The sequence below is a fragment of the Corvus brachyrhynchos genome, unplaced genomic scaffold (assembly GCF_000691975.1).
Source record: "Corvus brachyrhynchos isolate BGI_N302 unplaced genomic scaffold, ASM69197v1 scaffold59, whole genome shotgun sequence".
NCBI lineage: Eukaryota > Metazoa > Chordata > Aves > Passeriformes > Corvidae > Corvus > Corvus brachyrhynchos.
The window spans coordinates 2,774,790-2,792,170 of record NW_008246054.1 but is presented as its reverse complement, the minus strand read 5'-3'; the positions used below and the strand labels follow the sequence as shown (position 1 = coordinate 2,792,170).

General features: G+C 56.9%; 1 protein-coding gene across 1 annotated transcript in view; it reads left to right on the top strand.

Annotated features, from left to right (window-relative positions):
• Positions 1–17,381, top strand: part of NOTCH1 (notch 1) — a gene marked incomplete at its 3' end in the record, with an annotated part of 21,487 nt that extends 4,106 nt beyond the window's left edge. The window contains exons 5-33 of the mRNA XM_017745400.1: positions 2–142; positions 260–415; positions 506–691; positions 1,111–1,224; positions 1,832–1,945; positions 2,951–3,184; positions 3,539–3,649; positions 4,318–4,510; positions 4,743–4,888; positions 5,445–5,558; positions 6,487–6,606; positions 6,858–7,010; positions 7,328–7,556; positions 7,689–7,890; positions 8,003–8,156; positions 8,401–8,585; positions 8,764–8,896; positions 9,204–9,461; positions 9,556–9,668; positions 10,108–10,679; positions 11,387–11,815; positions 12,612–12,760; positions 13,395–13,611; positions 13,941–14,031; positions 14,252–14,417; positions 15,112–15,407; positions 15,722–15,869; positions 15,974–16,071; positions 16,527–17,381. Coding sequence (XP_017600889.1) covers positions 2–142; positions 260–415; positions 506–691; positions 1,111–1,224; positions 1,832–1,945; positions 2,951–3,184; positions 3,539–3,649; positions 4,318–4,510; positions 4,743–4,888; positions 5,445–5,558; positions 6,487–6,606; positions 6,858–7,010; positions 7,328–7,556; positions 7,689–7,890; positions 8,003–8,156; positions 8,401–8,585; positions 8,764–8,896; positions 9,204–9,461; positions 9,556–9,668; positions 10,108–10,679; positions 11,387–11,815; positions 12,612–12,760; positions 13,395–13,611; positions 13,941–14,031; positions 14,252–14,417; positions 15,112–15,407; positions 15,722–15,869; positions 15,974–16,071; positions 16,527–17,381 — 6,077 coding nt within the window. The remainder of the gene's footprint in view (position 1; positions 143–259; positions 416–505; positions 692–1,110; positions 1,225–1,831; positions 1,946–2,950; positions 3,185–3,538; positions 3,650–4,317; positions 4,511–4,742; positions 4,889–5,444; positions 5,559–6,486; positions 6,607–6,857; positions 7,011–7,327; positions 7,557–7,688; positions 7,891–8,002; positions 8,157–8,400; positions 8,586–8,763; positions 8,897–9,203; positions 9,462–9,555; positions 9,669–10,107; positions 10,680–11,386; positions 11,816–12,611; positions 12,761–13,394; positions 13,612–13,940; positions 14,032–14,251; positions 14,418–15,111; positions 15,408–15,721; positions 15,870–15,973; positions 16,072–16,526) is intronic.

Here is a 17,381-nt window from a genome sequence, read left to right as displayed (position 1 = left end):
AACTGTGTCTGTGTCAACGGCTGGACGGGCGAGGACTGCAGCGAGAACATCGATGACTGCGCCATGGCCGCCTGCTTCCACGGGGCCACCTGCCACGACCGGGTGGCCTCCTTCTACTGCGAGTGCCCCCACGGCCGCACAGGTGAGGCCCTGTCCCACCTTGTCCCCTGCCCTGCATGTCCCCTGGCTCCTTGCTGCGGTCTTGGTCCGTAATGACTCGTGTGCCCATCGTCCTTGACATGCACCTTTTGCTGCCCAGGTCTGCTGTGCCACCTGGACGACGCCTGCATCAGCAACCCCTGCAACGAGGGCTCCAACTGCGACACCAACCCCGTCAATGGCAAAGCCATCTGCACGTGTCCTTCGGGGTACATGGGGCCAGCCTGCAACCAGGACGTGGACGAGTGTTCGCTGGGTGAGCTCACACAGAGTGACAGCAGCGCGGCTGGGGAAGGCTCTGGCACAGCCAGGAGCGAGTCCTGAGAGCTGTTCTTGTGTGTTACAGGAGCCAACCCATGTGAGCACGCAGGGAAGTGCATCAACACTCAAGGGTCCTTCCAGTGCCAGTGTCTGCAGGGCTACTCGGGCCCTCGCTGTGAGATCGATGTCAATGAGTGCCTCTCCAACCCCTGCCAGAATGATGCCACCTGCCTGGACCAGATCGGGGAGTTCCAGTGCATCTGCATGCCCGGTGCGTGGGCAGCCCTGTGGACCCAGCCTTAGAGCTGGGGGTGGGTGATGGGAGGGCTTTGGGTGCCCCTCAGCTTCAGCTCAGTGCGGGGTTGGGTGAGCAGCTCCTGTGTGCCTGGGGACAGCACCGGAAAGAGAGAATTCAGTAAAGGCTGTGTAGTGGGGGGACAAGAAGTGAGAGTTGGGCACTATCGGCCCTTCCCTGGATTCCTCCTCTTGCCAATCTTGCTGGCTTGGATCGAGCCAAAGCCTGTTGATCCAAGATGGACAACCATGGAGCATCTTGTGCATCAGATCCCACCATGTGTAGAACATCTCCTGAGCTGCCTTTTAAAGATGGGGGGACCAGCTGTAACGCACCTGTCGTGTGGTTGTGCCAGCCCTGTGCCATGGTGCTGACGGTGCTGGGTCTCTCGGCAGGGTACGAGGGGGTTTACTGCGAGATCAACACGGACGAGTGTGCCAGCAGCCCCTGCCTGCACAATGGCAATTGCCTTGACAAGATCAACGAGTTCCACTGCGAGTGCCCCACTGGTACGTGGCATCCATCCCACCACCAGCATCCATCCACTGCCACTGTGGTGGAAACAAAGCCAGGAATGGGCTCCTTAAATTTCATAGCCCTCCGGAATGGGCAGAGTGTAGCAAGCACCTCTTGGTGCTTCGGAGGAGGCTTCTCCAATTGCAATGAGGGGCTGAGCCCCGTGCAGGCATTGCTGCTCCAGCTCCGGCCCATGGGAGAGGGGAAGGAGGATTAAACCCCACGGCTTTGCACTTGAAAAGGCCCCTCTTTGGGAAGGAGGGCTGGGGGCTGGGGGGGCCGCACCAGCGGCTTTGAATGCGGTGTCAAAGTCACGGGGTGGAGCAGAGAATGGGGAGACGGTTAATCTGTGAAAGGAGGTTTTGAAGTTCAGAGACTTTGCTCCTCTAGAGATGTAAATAAGATGCTCTCAATGGTGGGTCGCAGCCCCGCATTCAGGGCCCCCAGCAGCCGTCCCCATGGAAACCCGGCGCCCCAGGCGGGATGCGGGGGGCCAGCAGGAGCGGGGCGGGGGGGCCCGGCGGGAGCTGCCCAGCGGCAGGGAGGGGAGCCTGGCGGGTCCGGCCGTGCTCAGGGACGTGACTTCTCCCTCCATTCCAGGCTTCAACGGGCACCTGTGCCAGTTTGACATTGACGAGTGTGCCAGCACCCCCTGCAAGAATGGTGCCAAGTGCGTGGATGGCCCCAACACCTACAGCTGCGAGTGCACCGAAGGTGAGGGGATCCTGCGTCCTGGCGGGCTGGGGGGGTCCTGCCCCATGATGTGCCATAAAACCACATTGACGAATCACTTAGTGCCCACCTCTCCAAGCACCTGCTGTGGCAGGTGTCCCCAAACCGTCCGTCAGTGGGGTCGGTCCCTGCTGATGTGATTCCTATGGAGCAGAATGTCCCTTTCCCAGGTGTTGGCAGAGCAAGTCTGGCTCTGCAGCCTGCTGGTGCCGGAGCCAGGTGTATGGAGCCTGGCACTCCTTAGGTGTGGCCCCGCAGCAGCCGTCCCACCGTACTCCCGCCTGCTGGGGCGGCAGTGAGGGGGAAGGCAGGAAGGAAGGAATAAAGCTGCCTCTATGGGGACGCAAGGTGCAGGGCCGTGGGGGCTCGCCGACCGAAACCCAAGGAGCAGTTGCACAAAATGATGACTTGAGCCCTGGTGGCAAACAGTGGCTCTTTTGTGGAGCAGCTCCCGCCAGAAATCTTCCAGCTGAATGGCCTCTAATTAGTGTCTTGCTAATGCCAAGCCCCGATGAAAAGCTGCTATGTGGGCTTGGCGGGGTCTAGTCAAAGCTGTACTTTGTCCTCGGCTCTCCACCCCCAAACCCGGCGGGGAGGGAGCCGGCCAGGAGAATAGGAGCTGCCGGGGGGGTTATTATTCGGGGGTGCTTGCGGCCGGCCCCCCCCGTGCACTCCGGGACGAGCCGCGGGCGAGCGCGGGGCCCCGCTCCAGAGCCAAGGCAGCTTTAATGCAGGTCATTGTGCACCCCAGCACAAAGCCCCCGGGCTGGGGTCTGACCAGCCCCTCTGCCAGCACATCGGGGTGCTCCCTGCCTGGATCCCACTCCTGGGGGTCCCAGGGCTCACAGTGGGGCAGGTAAAGCCACCCCAGTGCAGTGCCTCACACCTGGACAGGATGGGAAGGAGTGTCCCTCATCACCACCTCGTGTCCCCCATCCCCACCTCGTGTCCCCCATCCTCACCCTGTGTCCCTCCTGCTGGTGGCAGGTTTCACGGGCACCCACTGTGAGATCGACATCGATGAGTGTGACCCTGACCCGTGCCACTACGGGACCTGCAAGGACAGCATCGCCTCCTTCACCTGCCTCTGCCAGCCCGGCTACACGGGCCACCGCTGCGACATCAACATCAACGAGTGCCAGAGCCAGCCCTGCAAAAACGGGGGGACCTGCCAGGACAGGAACAACGCCTACAACTGCATCTGCCTCAAAGGGACCACGGGTGAGCAGGAGGGAGCTCTCGGGGTTCCGTGCGGCTTGGCAGTGCCGGTGCAGTATCCTGCTCCCATCCTCATCCTGGGGCAGGTTGGCCCTGGGCCACCACCAGCAGCTGCCCTGGTGCTGGGGCGGCCCTGGGGCATCCTGGGTGAGGGCGAGTTCTCCCGGTTTGGTGCTCAGCTCTGGCAGGAACCGCGCCCCAGCCGGGAGCTGCCCATGGCAGAGGCGCTTTGTTGTGGGGCAGCGGTGGCAGTCAGTGGCAGCAGGCTTCATTTTACTGCTTTGACGGGACTGGGGACGCCCTAACAACACCCCTCTCCTCTTGGGGACCCCCTAACAACACCCCTCTCCTCCCCAGGCCCCAACTGCGAGATCAACCTGGACGACTGTGCCAGCAACCCCTGCGACTATGGCAAGTGTATCGACAAGATCAATGGCTACGAGTGCACCTGCGAGCCGGGGTATACAGGTGAGAGCAGGGCCTCACACCCTGGGGACCTGCAGCTGCTGGTGCCTCACAAAACCAGGACGAGGGTGCAATAAGGAGGGGGGATGCTGCCATTCTGCTTGTAGGAGGTTTTACACCCTCCAGCGCTCCAGCTTGTTCAGGAGGGCGACCCTGGCTCGGTCTGAAATCAAAGGGGTGTCTGGTGCTGCGAATTCGACTCCCGCTGCACCCACTCCCATGGGTATCAGGTTGCTGCCTTGTCCAACTGGTTTGTTTGATGGCTGCTGGAAATGGTGGAGGGCTTTGATGGGAGCAGCCCCCACCGCTCGCACAGCCCCTTGTCCTCGGGCCCACCGGGAGCCGAAATAAAGCCTGGCTTTGTCGGCCGTGGCAGGTAGGGTTACAGGCTGAAACCTCCTCCCTTCAGTATTCCCTCCTGGACCAAAGCAGCCCAGGGCACGGCCTCTTCCCAGTCACGTTTAATGAAGGCAGGCAGGCGATGCAGGGTGTGAAGTCACCCTGCCTGCAGGGCAGCCCGCTCCTCTGCAGCCGGCACACGTGTGGCCCGAGATTCGAGCCTCCAGCAGACGTTCCCTGGGTGGCTGGAGGGGGAATTGCCTGGTGGGTGCTCTCCCCACGCCATGCCGCCCATCCTTACAGGGTAACTGTTCTTGCTCCCCCTTTCCCAGGGCGCATGTGCAACATCAACATCGATGAGTGTGCCAGCAACCCCTGCCACAACGGGGGCACGTGCAAGGATGGCATCAACGGCTTCACCTGCCTCTGCCCCGAGGGCTTCCACGACCCCAAGTGCCTGTCCGAAGTGAACGAGTGCAACAGCAACCCCTGCATCCATGGGAAATGCCACGATGGATTGAATGGGTAGGCTGGAGGGTGCAGGGGCTGCTGGGGGGCTGCAGGGAACAAAGGGTCCCCAACAAAGTCTGGGTTAGAGGAGAGCGAGCATCACCCTTGAGTTGGTGCTTGTCCGTGCTCTGGGCCAGTGCCATGGGATATTCCCTGGAAGGGACAGGATTTACTGGATAAATGATGGCTGGTGTAGCCTAGAGGACCAGGTCGGACTAGATCTTTATGCCCCAATTTTTCCCCAAAGCTACAAGTGTGACTGTGACCCTGGCTGGAGTGGGACAAACTGTGACATTAACAACAATGAGTGTGAATCCAATCCCTGCATGAACGGTGGCACCTGCAAGGACATGACCAGTGGCTACATCTGCACCTGCAGGGAGGGCTTCAGCGGTAAGTGGGGGGTTAGATTGGGTGTTCTGGAAAATTTCTTCCTGGAAATGGTGGTCAGGCACTGGAACAAGCTGCCCAGGGAAGTGGTGGAGTCACCATGACTGGAAGTGTTTGAAAGGGGTGTGGATGTGGCATTTGGGGATGTGGTTTAGTGAGGAACATGGTGATGCTGGGTTAATGGTTGGACTTGATGATCTTAGAGGGCTTTTCCAGCATCAACAAGTCTGTGATTCTGTGATTCTAAGGGTGCAGGCAGGGATGCTGCCATGTTCCCCCCATACCAAGGCCTAGGGGGGAGCTGTGGGTGGGTGCTCCCATGACGGGCTGGAGGCTTCACTTTGGGGACGGTGGAGCCCCAGCTGTGGCTGGAAGCTGTGGCAGTGCAGCCAGCCCAGAGACCTTCAGCAGAGTTCAGGGCTGGCGCTGAGTACAGGAGCCTTTCCCGGGGCGATGGGTGTGCTGTTGTCATTGTCACCATGTCCCCACTGTACCCTCAGCCCCCTTCCACCAGCACACCTCCATCACAGCCTCTTTTATTTATTTTTTCTTGACACAGGCCCCAACTGCCAGACCAATATCAATGAATGCGCTTCCAACCCCTGCCTGAACCAGGGCACGTGCATCGATGATGTCGCTGGCTACACCTGCAACTGCCTCCTGCCCTACACAGGTGAGAGGAGTGCCCTGTGCCCCACCACGGCTCTGGGGAGTTTCTTCTTCACCTGTGACACCAAACTGGTCCCCAGCACACGCAGTGAGCTGGCACTCAGCGTGAAGGCTTGCCTCACACTGCCCTGACGAGGGGCTGCCCACAGCCATGGCTCCACCTCTCCACAGCGCAGCTGGAGGAAATTTGCAGGAGCTTTGGGAAGCTGCCAGCCACAGCTTCCTCCCTTCCTCCTCTTCCTCCTCTTCCTCCTCCTCCTGGAGGGTACCAGGGCGGTGGCTCGGGGGCAGCAGCACCCAGGGCCGCCCCACTCACACCCCACCGTTCCCCAGCCATGATGCCCGTGCTGGAAAAGGCGATCCAAGGCCGAGGGGCCGGGGATTCTGCTGAGCCAATTCCTGTTTGCCGGCCCTGCGCTTCCGCTCGCGCAGCCGAGCACAATTGCAGGAAGCCATGAGCAGTTTCCTGCCCTCACCGGTGGCCATAGAAACCCCTGGGGGGACGGGGACTGGGCAGGCAGGGAGGGGAAGGCTCTGGAAAATAGCAAAGGCCAGTTCAGGAGATATTGGCTGACAGGGAAGATAAGGGTTTGGAGGGAACGTGTCCCTTGGCTGGACGTAAACAGGAAAAGCAGCGGAGAGGGAAGGGGGGAGGGAGTGCAAGGGGGGAAAGACACCCCAAGCAGCACTTCCCTGCCAAAGGAAGTGTGCAATGCTTTAATGCAGCCCAGATAGCCAGGGCTTAAAAGTTTGTGGGGATCTGGGGTCATGGGTGACCAGGAGTGGAGGAGACAGCCCCAGCTAGGCTGCCCTGGGGTGGTGGGGAAGTCCAGAGCCTTCCCCAGTCTGGCAGCAGCCCGGGGCAGGGGATAACAGGGTCTTGGGCTGCCTGTCATTTTGGAGGGTGTCAGTGGGTGCTTGTACCTGTGCAGGAGCCACCTGTGAGGACGTGCTGGCCCCCTGTGCTGGCAGCCCCTGCAAGAACGGCGGCGAGTGCCAGGAGTCAGAGGACTACAAGAACTTCTCCTGCAGTTGCCCCCCTGGCTGGCAAGGTATGGGCATGGCCCTTTTGGGGGTTAGAACCCCCCGCTCCCCTCAGGGAGGGAAAGGCAGGGGGAGGAAGCCAGGCCTGTGAGAGGGTCCTGACCTGCCCCGTGGCTCAGCTGGGTGGACAGGATGTGACCATTGCCTGCATCCCTTGGTTCCTGCCCTGGTGCGAGCGGTGCCCAAGATGTCATTGTCACTCCCAGGGCTTTCACCAGCACCCCCAGCCCACACAATCCCTATCCTGCTCTGTCCCCAGGTCAGACCTGTGAGATCGACATCAATGAGTGTGTGAAGAGCCCCTGCCGGAATGGGGCTACGTGCCAGAACACCAACGGGAGCTACCGCTGCGCCTGCCGGACCGGCTTCTCCGGCCGCAACTGCGACACCGACATCGACGACTGCAAGCCCAGTAAGAGCAGGGGCTGCCCCCAGACTGCACCCAGCCCAGCCCTGAGCCTCGTGGCCTTTCCTGGGGCTGGGATTCTCCTCCCCATGCATGGCCCAGCCCCGGCTGCCTTTGTGGCCTGGGCAGTGCTGCAAGCCCTGTTGTGGGGATAATGTGTACCATGGGTTCTCCTTGTGTCCAGTCTCCTGGTGGGGTTGGTCTGGCTTCTGCCCAGTCCCTGGGCTCAGTCCCATTCTTCCACATGGCCAGGGAATGTGTATGGGGACAGTGCTGTGGGGCAATCCCCATCACATCTTCACATGCACGTCCCTCCTCTCCAGATCCGTGCCACAACGGTGGCTCCTGCTCTGATGGCATTGGCACGTTCTTCTGCGAGTGCCTGGCTGGTTTCCGTGGGCCCAAGTGCGAGGAGGACATCAATGAGTGCGCCAGCAACCCCTGCAAGAATGGGGCCAACTGCACCGACTGCGTCAACAGCTACACCTGCACCTGCCCCTCCGGCTTCAGCGGCATCCACTGCGAGAACAACACCCCTGACTGCACGGAGAGGTACAGTCCTGCCAGCTGGGACAAGGGGCTGAGGTCCCTGTGCTGCCCCATAGCCCTGGGTTGGTGTGTGGGGCCTTTGGCATGGAGCACGAGCAGCAGTGACTCACTGGGGTGCGATGTCTGTGTCCCCAGCTCCTGCTTCAACGGTGGCACCTGCGTGGATGGCATCAACACCTTCACCTGCGTCTGCCTGCCCGGCTTCACAGGCAGCTACTGTGAGCACAACATCAATGAGTGTGACTCCAAGCCGTGCCTGAACGGGGGCACATGTCAGGACAGCTACGGGACGTACAAGTGCACCTGTCCCCAGGGATACACCGGGCTCAACTGCCAGGTACGGGAAGCTTGGCTGGATGCTGTTGTGGGGATCTGGGGGTCACTGCAGTCTCCACTCCTGCAGAAGCCCTGCTGTGTTCTGACCCTCATCTCTTGCTCTGCTCTCCCAGAACCTGGTGCGTTGGTGCGACTCCTCTCCCTGCAAAAATGGGGGCAAGTGCTGGCAGACCAGCAACCTGTACCACTGCGAGTGCAACAGCGGCTGGACAGGGCTCTACTGCGATGTCCCCAGTGTGTCCTGCGAGGTGGCTGCTAAGCAGCAAGGTAAGGCCCTGCCATGTGTACAGGGCCAGGCTGGGGGCCCCAGGTGTCCCCTGTGCTGTGCACTGAGCAGGGATGTAGCCAGTTCTCTTGGTGGGGATCTTTGGCACAGAGTGATCTCAAGGATTGCTCTAGCAATGCACCCCAAGGCTGTGATTGCCTGTGGGATGTGTGGTGGTCAGGACATGGCCCTGTGATGTGTGGGTGTCGCCGAGGTCCCTGCATCTCACTCTGCTCTCCCTGACAGGTATCGATGTAGCACATCTCTGCAGGAACTCAGGGCTCTGTGTAGACACTGGCAACACCCATTTCTGCCGCTGCCAAGACGGCTACACCGGCAGCTACTGCGAGGAGCAGGTGGACGAGTGCTCCCCCAACCCCTGCCAGAATGGAGCCACCTGCACAGACTACCTGGGAGGCTACTCCTGCGAGGTGGGTGCCTGGGGGGCAGGTAAAAAAGCCCCAGTTACTGCCTTTCTGCTGCCCAAGATGCTGCCCTTGGGCATGATGCCCCTTTACCAAGTTGGAGACTGGGGTGCTGGCTGTGCTCCTGCAGCCATGTGGGAATGGAGGGAACCTCTCTGATATTTCTCCTCTTTCCTCCTTGCAGTGTGTGGCTGGTTATCATGGAGTTAACTGCTCAGAGGAGATCAATGAGTGCTTGTCCCACCCGTGCCAGAATGGAGGAACCTGCATCGATCTCATCAATACGTACAAATGCTCCTGCCCCAGAGGAACTCAAGGTAAATTAATTCCCCAGGCTGGGGCATTACTGGGCTGAGTGCAGATATCCTTGGATTCTGCTCATTAGCTGCTCGGGCTGGCAACAGCAAATGCAGCGGGCGAGGTTTGTGTTTGCTCACGGGCTTAGCCATCAAGGCCACGCGGCCTTGGCCACGTGGTGCCATGTCCCTCCTGCCCGAGAGGTGGCTCAGGCTGCCACTGACGTGGTCAGGCTCAGCCCCTTGGCAGGGAAGGCTCACACAAGGGAGCAGCGGGCCCCCCGATACTGTTTGATGAGCTGTGTGGGTTGTTCCCCCATCTCTCTAGGGGTGCACTGTGAGATCAATGTGGATGACTGCAGCCCTTTCTTTGATCCTGTCACCCTGGGGCCCAAGTGCTTTAACAATGGCAAGTGCAAGGATCGGGTAGGTGGCTACAGCTGCATCTGCCCCCCTGGCTTTGTAGGGGAGCGCTGCGAGGGAGATGTCAACGAGTGCCTGTCCAACCCCTGCGACGCCCGCGGCACCCAGAACTGCGTGCAGCGGGTCAACGACTACAAATGCGAGTGCCGACCTGGCTATGCGGGTGAGCACTGCATCCCCTCTGCTCCCAGCCTGCAGCCCCTCCAGGCATCCCTGCACGCCTTCCTCTGCTCCTCACACACTCCTCTCCCTCGCAGGCCGTCGCTGTGACACCGTGGTGGATGGCTGCAAAGGCAAACCCTGCAGGAATGGGGGGACCTGTGCTGTTGCCAGCAACACTGGCCGTGGCTTCATCTGCAAGTGCCCCCCGGTAGGTGCCTGCTCCTCTCCAGCTCTGGGCAAGGAATGTTGCATGGTCACAAGGGGTGGTCAAGAGGCCAGTTTAGCCCCCGAGGCTTCCCAAGCTGGGATAGGCATGGATGAGAGGATGCTTTGCTGTGGGTGCATCCATAAATGTGCACCCTCCACGCTTGCAAGGATGCTGGAATAGAGTTAAGGAGAAGATGGCTCAGGCCTGAAGGTAGAACAGGCTGAATGTTATTTGCACCACACAAAGTGGAGCAGGCAGCTATGGAAAAGAGCTCCCTTCACTTTGAGGGGATGCTCTGACAGGCTTTACATTCAAGATTATTCTTGCCCATCGCCAGTTTTAGAGGGTGAGTTTTAGTTTCCCAAAACACACGTGTGTTAACGCTGCTTGTAGGACAGCATCAGCGATTCTGACTCCCTCCTTGCTGTGCCCTCCCCAGGGATTCGTGGGTGCCACCTGCGAGAACGACTCCCGCACCTGTGGGAACCTGCACTGCCTGAACGGTGGCACCTGCATCTCCATCCACAAGAGCTCCAAGTGCATGTGCACGCCGGCCTTCACGGGCCCCGAATGCCAGTACCCAGCCAGCAGCCCCTGCACCTCCAACCCCTGCTACAACGGGGGCACCTGCGAGTTCTTCAGCGACGCCTCGCCCTACTACCGCTGCAACTGCCCCGCCAACTTCAACGGCCTCAACTGCCACATCCTCGACTTCGACTTCCAGGGTGGCATCGGGCAGGACATCATCCCCCCCAAAATCGAGGAGAAGTGCGAGATCGCCGTGTGCGCGGGGTACGCCGGCAACAAGATCTGTGATGGGAAATGCAACAACCACGCCTGCGGCTGGGACGGGGGCGACTGCTCCCTCAACTTCAACGATCCCTGGAAGAACTGCTCCCAGTCTCTGCAGTGCTGGAAGTATTTCAACGATGGCAAGTGTGACTCTCAGTGCAATAATGCTGGCTGCCTCTACGATGGGTTTGACTGCCAGAAATACGAGGGGCAGTGCAAGTAAGTGGCTTCTTTAAAACCTTCTTGTTTTAAAGCCCGTGACCTCTGTGGTGACTCTCTGGTCCTTCTGATTGCATCTGGTAAAACTCCTAGACTCAGGCCTGCTGTTCACTTCCAGCATTCTGTTCTGCTGCCTGTGGGGCTGCAACTCAAGCAACCACATCTCCCTGTGGTCCTTCTGAGTTTATATCCACTTGGAAGCTCTCTGAGCTTGACGCTCTGCAGATGGCTTCCCTGTCCTTGCTTGTATCACTCCATAGAAGTGAATTCTCCAACTCACAGCAGTAACACAGTCAGTTTCAAGGCAGGGAGACCCCAGATGGAAGAGCAGCCAGGAAACATGATGATGTTAACATCCAAGCATTTCCCAAACATTGTCTTTGGCAACAGCAGGAACTTAGTCCCAGATTCCTGGACCAACTCGGGTCTTAGTAACTATTCTGTGTCCCCATGCCTTCTCTGAGTCACAGTAATTTGTCCCTTTTTCTTCTATAATTTAACAGCTGCTCTCTCTCACCTGCAGAGGTGAATGCTGCAGGAAACAGCTGCTTTCTACTTAAACTGGTTTAGTGTCTGTCAGGGTGAAGAATATTTATACAAAAGAGGGATCCCTGTGGACCCACCACTGTTTTTGTCAGCAGATAGGTGTTATTTGCAGTACTTGGTCTCATTCTTTCTTCTGCCTTTCTTCTTCCTCCTCCCTCCAGCCCTCTGTATGACCAGTACTGCAAAGATCACTTCTCGGATGGTCACTGTGACCAGGGTTGCAACAATTTTGAGTGTGAGTGGGATGGTCTGGACTGTGCAAACAACATGCCAGAGAAGCTGGCAGATGGCACGCTGGTGGTGGTGGTCCTCATCACCCCTGAGAACCTGAAGAACAACTCCTTCAACTTCCTGCGGGAGCTGAGCCGTGTCCTGCACACCAACGTGGTCTTCAAGAAGAACCCCAAGGGGGAATATATGATCTTCCCATACTATGGCAATGAGGAGGAACTGAAAAAACATTACATCAAGAGGTCCACAGAGGACTGGTCAGATATATCCAGTGCTGTCATCAACAAAGTGAAGAGCAGTCTCTACTCCAGGGCTGGCAGGAGGCAGAAGAGGGAGCTCGATCAGATGGACATCAGAGGGTAAGAGGGTTCCATTTTCTCTGAGCAGCACTCTGAGTTTGCTTTCTGTGTTGATAATAGTAACATGCTAGGAAGGGAAGGATGTAGGCCAGATAACTGTATTTAGATGTTGCTTTCTGTGCGAACAGAAACCGGATTTTGCTCTCATGTGGGAAAATGGAGTGATCATTCAGGAATCCCGGGTACAATGCTGCGCCGACTCTCACGATTGAAGGAGTCCTGTGCATTGTTGGGAGCCGGGGCTGGGCTGGGTGGGACCTGGAAGCAGAGGTTGGCCTGACCGACTGTCTGACTTCAGGAAGTCATTAAGTTAAGCCTCATTTTCTCCCTGGGAAATGCTTTCTAGAGCTTTGTTGTAAAACTCAATTACTGCAATCTGTGTTTGGAGATCTTCGGTGTAAACATACACATCTAACCTGCTCCCTCTCCATGGACTCAATCAAAAACCACCGAAGGCAAAGGAGTTAGAGCAGTGAAAATGATGTGAGAAGATCTGAAGGCTCCCAAGCAGCATTATTTAAGATACTGTAGTGTCTGGGTAATTTTCAAACATTGTGAAACAGAGCCTCCCATCCATTCCTGTAGATAAAGAGCTGGATTTTACTGCATTCACTGAGGCAAATCCAACAGACCATGAGTGCGAGCTGCAGGCTTTGGGCCACAGGGAAGCAAGGAAATGGGTTCCCACCTTCTAATTCCCACTGATGGGGGTTAAAGAGGGCAGGGAGACGGGGCTCACCCGTGTCCTCGGTGTGGTCATCGCTCCCTGTTCCTTATTGACTCTTCTCTCTCACAGATCCATCGTCTACTTGGAAATTGATAACCGCCAGTGCATCCAGTCATCTTCCCAGTGCTTCCAGAGTGCCACCGATGTGGCAGCATTCCTGGGAGCCTTGGCCTCCCTCGGCAACCTGAACATACCCTACAAAATAGAAGCTGTTAAAAGTACGTACAGCTGGTCAGCCGGGGAGGAGAGACAGCCAAAACTTTCCAGCCTTCCCCAAGTTTAGTTATCTGTCAATTGGCTGCATCTGAACACAGTCTGGTTTTAATAACCTCACTTTTTTTTTTTCTTCTCCCTTAAGTCTTTTCTTTAAAAAATTGGAAACACACTTTATTATTTTTGCTTATTCCAGGTTTTATTTCAAAATCATTATCACTCTAAAAGTTATTAAAAAAAGAAAAGAAAAAGAAAACCCAAGCAGCTCCAATCAATCAGTGACATGCAAGGAGTTGAAGTTTGTATCTTGAAAATCCCCCCTAAATCCTTTTGTCTTAACAGCTCAATGCAAGCGCAATGATTTGAAGTTTGCTAATCCTTTTCCTTAAAGGAGAAAAAAGTGAAGCTGTCTCCTGGTGCAGGCTGCCTTGTGCAGCCGAGAATTTGCCGATAGTTTGCAATTCTGATTAATAGCGTATAAAATGACCTTATTTTGGGGAGGGGGGGTTGGAGGGGGGGGGCTGATGTAGATCAGACTTAGGTACCTCTATTAACTAATTTTCCTTCATTTCCACTCTGTCCCTGGTTTGCTATGCAGCTTAATGTCTCAGCATCTCTTTGTGCCCCACTGTTTTGTAGGTGAAACAGCGGAGCCCACGAAGAACTCCCAGCTGTATCCTATGTACGTGGTGGTGGCTGCGCTGGTCTTGCTCGCCTTCATCGGACTGGGAGTGCTGGTGTCTCGCAAGCGGCGCAGGGAGCATGGGCAGCTTTGGTTCCCAGAGGGCTTCAAAGTGACGGAGTCGAGCAAGAAGAAGCGCCGGGAACCCCTCGGGGAGGATTCTGTTGGACTGAAGTGAGTAATTTGCTTGCTAACGCCATAAACACGGCGCAGCAGGGCTGCTCAGGGCTCTCCTGAGAGAGCCCATCGGAGTTTTGTTCTCCAGTGCGTCGTATTGGTGTGGCAGGGAGGAGAAAAATCAGGGGTCTTAAAGTTCTGCATGGGGGAAAAAAGCGGTGTTCCATCTTTGTAATCTGTTTGCACTTGGTAAAAAATGAAATGCAGCCTGAGGGGAACCTCCTGGAAATTGGTTGATTCTTCTTTCAGTTTGTGTACGTACATGGACACAGTCCATCACGGTTTCTGCAGAGGAGATAACTTTTTGTATGGCTTTATTTTTAAAGACCCCTCAAAAATGCTTCGGACGGCACGCTGATGGATGACAACCAGAATGAGTGGGGCGATGAGGAGACCTTGGACACCAAGAAGTTCAGGGTAAGCCCTCTGCCACATTCCCTCCCTATGCTGCAGGCAGTCACTCCTGGGTTTGTCACAAAAGGAGCAGAGGGATGCTCAGGGGCCCCTCATTGCTGCTCCCAGCTCCTTTGCAAACCTGCCTGTGACAAGCACATACCTTGGAGCCTCTCAGGGCTTCCCAGACTGGAGCTCAGCCCAAGGTGCTTTTCTGGGAGCTCATTCCCTGCTGTTTCCTCAGTTCGAGGAGCAGGCAATGCTGCCGGACACAGATGACCAGACAGATCACAGGCAGTGGACACAGCAGCACCTGGACGCCGCTGACCTGCGCATTTCCTCCATGGCTCCTACCCCTCCACAGGGGGAAATTGATGCTGACTGCATGGATGTCAACGTCAGAGGGCCGGGTAAGGACCCCTTGCACTTCTGCACTGGCTGTCAGCTCATGTCAAAGCCTCCCTCAGCCCCTGCAGGGAGCAGCCCCATGGCCCTACCTGTCCCTTGTTGGAACAGAGTCACTGCTACAAATTCTGCACCACAGGGTTGCTGTTGTGTGTGATCTAGAGAGAGACTGTCCCATTTTGCTTTCCATGAGAGCTCTTTTGTTCAGTCACTGAGATGGAAATTACAGAAGTACCTATTAAATCACCCAGGTTCTCTCTCGTGCTCCTATATTCCTCTCCTCCCACCCAACTGTACATTTCACATTCTTTTCAGGTCTTTAACAATGGTTAATAGGTTTTTAAATTCTTACAAACACTTGGTCTTCCCCATGTCTGTGGAACTGTGCTCTGAAATAATGAAGGTATTTACCACACTCGGTTTGCTTTGAGCAGCCTTCCTTACAAACTGCACCTTACGTGGTGCATGTGCAAACGAGCAGATGAAATAGGGAAAGCACTGAGTGGCAAGATACCACTAAGGAATTTCAGATCCATATCAGAGGAAGGATATTCGTGTTTGATGTTCAGAACTAGTCAGGAACTCAGTCTTGGTGCACCCAGGAGAATAAGCATCTATCACAGACAGAGCATCTGGCTGAGCCTCCTGCATTACAGAGGGTAAAAAGCCTTTTTTCCCCGGGCTCCCCTGTGCTTTCAGACGGCTTCACCCCCCTCATGATCGCCTCGTGCAGCGGAGGAGGGCTGGAGACCGGCAACAGCGAGGAGGAGGACGATGCTCCCGCCGTCATCTCGGACTTCATCTACCAGGGCGCCAGTCTGCACAACCAGACTGACCGCACCGGCGAGACCGCCCTGCACCTGGCCGCCAGGTACTCCCGCTCGGACGCTGCCAAGCGCCTGCTGGAGGCCAGTGCTGATGCCAACATCCAGGACAACATGGGCCGGACACCCCTGCACGCCGCCGTCTCTGCCGATGCCCAAGGAGTCTTCCAGGTGATTGATGCTTTGGCCACCAGTTTCGGGGTTTTCGGGGGGAAATAGTGGTGCCACGTGAAGAGCCTTATCACAGGGTCTCCTGCTCACCTGGGCAAGGTGTGGGGTCACAGTGTTAAAAAATGAAGCCCTTGTTGTCTTGGGGCACAGCAAAGCAGCAACCCCACGGCAGCACCCCTGGACTGGGAGCAGAACTGGAGAGATGAACCTTTGGAAAGGGCATTGCAGGTCCGGAGGCCTGGATACCTGGAGTGCCTTGCTGTCTGCCCCTCCTAACGTTTGTGTTCCCTCTGCTTTGGCCCTTCTCGTGGCAGATCCTGATTAGGAACAGGGCAACAGACCTGGATGCCCGAATGCATGACGGGACCACTCCCCTGATCCTGGCCGCTCGCTTGGCTGTGGAGGGGATGCTGGATGACCTCATCAACTGCCACGCTGACGTCAACGCCGTGGATGATTTAGGTACTGAGGCAGCTAAAACAGCCCAGACATGGGACAAAAGGGATGCTTGCTGCTTATCTTAGCACTCACCGATGTGTGTTGTATTTCATGGTTTTCCTCTCCAGGCAAGTCAGCCCTGCACTGGGCAGCTGCTGTGAATAACGTGGAAGCTGCAATGGTCCTCCTGAAGAATGGTGCCAATAAGGACATGCAGAATAATAAGGTAATATCTCCTAGGCTGAAATATGCAAGGGAAGAACCATTATGGGAGTCTGTTAAAGAGTAATTTCTGGCTAAAATACAAATGCCTGGCACTGAGTCTGATTTGATTGTTCTGCTGTGAATGAAGTTGTTGGATTTAGCTCAAAGGAGCACTGTGGGATTTTGCTGTAGGGGTGATGTTGAGGGGCTGTGCAGTGCTTGGTGGGCAGTTTGGTACAGTGTCTTTGTGGCCACCTCCAGCATGTTCTGGGTCACTTGGGGGTTCCTGGTTTGATATCAGTACAAGGAGATGACTCAGCAGGGTAGGAAAAAGCAGGAGCAAACCCTCACCAGAGGAGAGATGAGGACAGACCATCTCTGCCACCCAACAACATGAAGTTGGGCATGGAGCTCAGGGCAGTGCTAGCCAGGAGAATCCATGAACTCAACCCTAACCAAACATTGCTGGCTTTCCAGGAGGAGACTCCACTGTTCCTGGCAGCCAGAGAAGGGAGCTACGAAACCGCCAAGGTCCTGCTGGACCATTTTGCCAACCGGGACATCACGGACCACATGGACCGCCTGCCGCGGGACATCGCCCAGGAGCGCATGCACCACGACATCGTCCGGCTGCTGGACGAGTACAACCTGGTGCGGAGCCCTCCCCTGCACAACGGCCCCCTGGGGGCACCCACCCTGTCCCCCCCGCTCTGCTCCCCCAACAGCTACATCGGCAACCTCAAACCCGCCGTGCAGGGCAAGAAGGCCAGGAAGCCGAGCACCAAGGGGCTGAGCTGCAATGGCAAGGATGCCAAAGACCTCAAAGCCCGGAGGAAAAAGTCCCAAGATGGAAAAGGGTGTCTGCTTGACAACTCCAGCGTGTTGTCTCCAGTGGACTCCCTGGAGTCGCCCCACGGGTACCTCTCAGACGTGGCCTCTCCCCCACTGATGACCTCTCCGTTCCAGCAGTCCCCTTCCATGCCTCTGAACCACCTGCCAGGCATGCCCGATGCCCACCTGAGCATCAACCACCTCAACATGGCGGGCAAGCAGGATATGGCCATGGGCAACTCCAGCAGGATGGGCTTCGATTCGGTGCCGCCGCGCCTGTCCCACCTGCCGGTGTCCAGCCCCAGCACGGTGATGAGCAGTGGCCCCATGAGCTTCTCGGTGGGCGGCGGAGCCGGGCTGAACGGGCAGTGTGACTGGCTCAGCAGGCTGCAGAACGGGATGGTGCAGAGCCAGTACAACCCCCTGCGAGGCAACCTGCAGCCCGGGGCGCACCAGCAGCCCCAGAACCTGCAGCACGGCATGATGAACTCCCTCGACAAC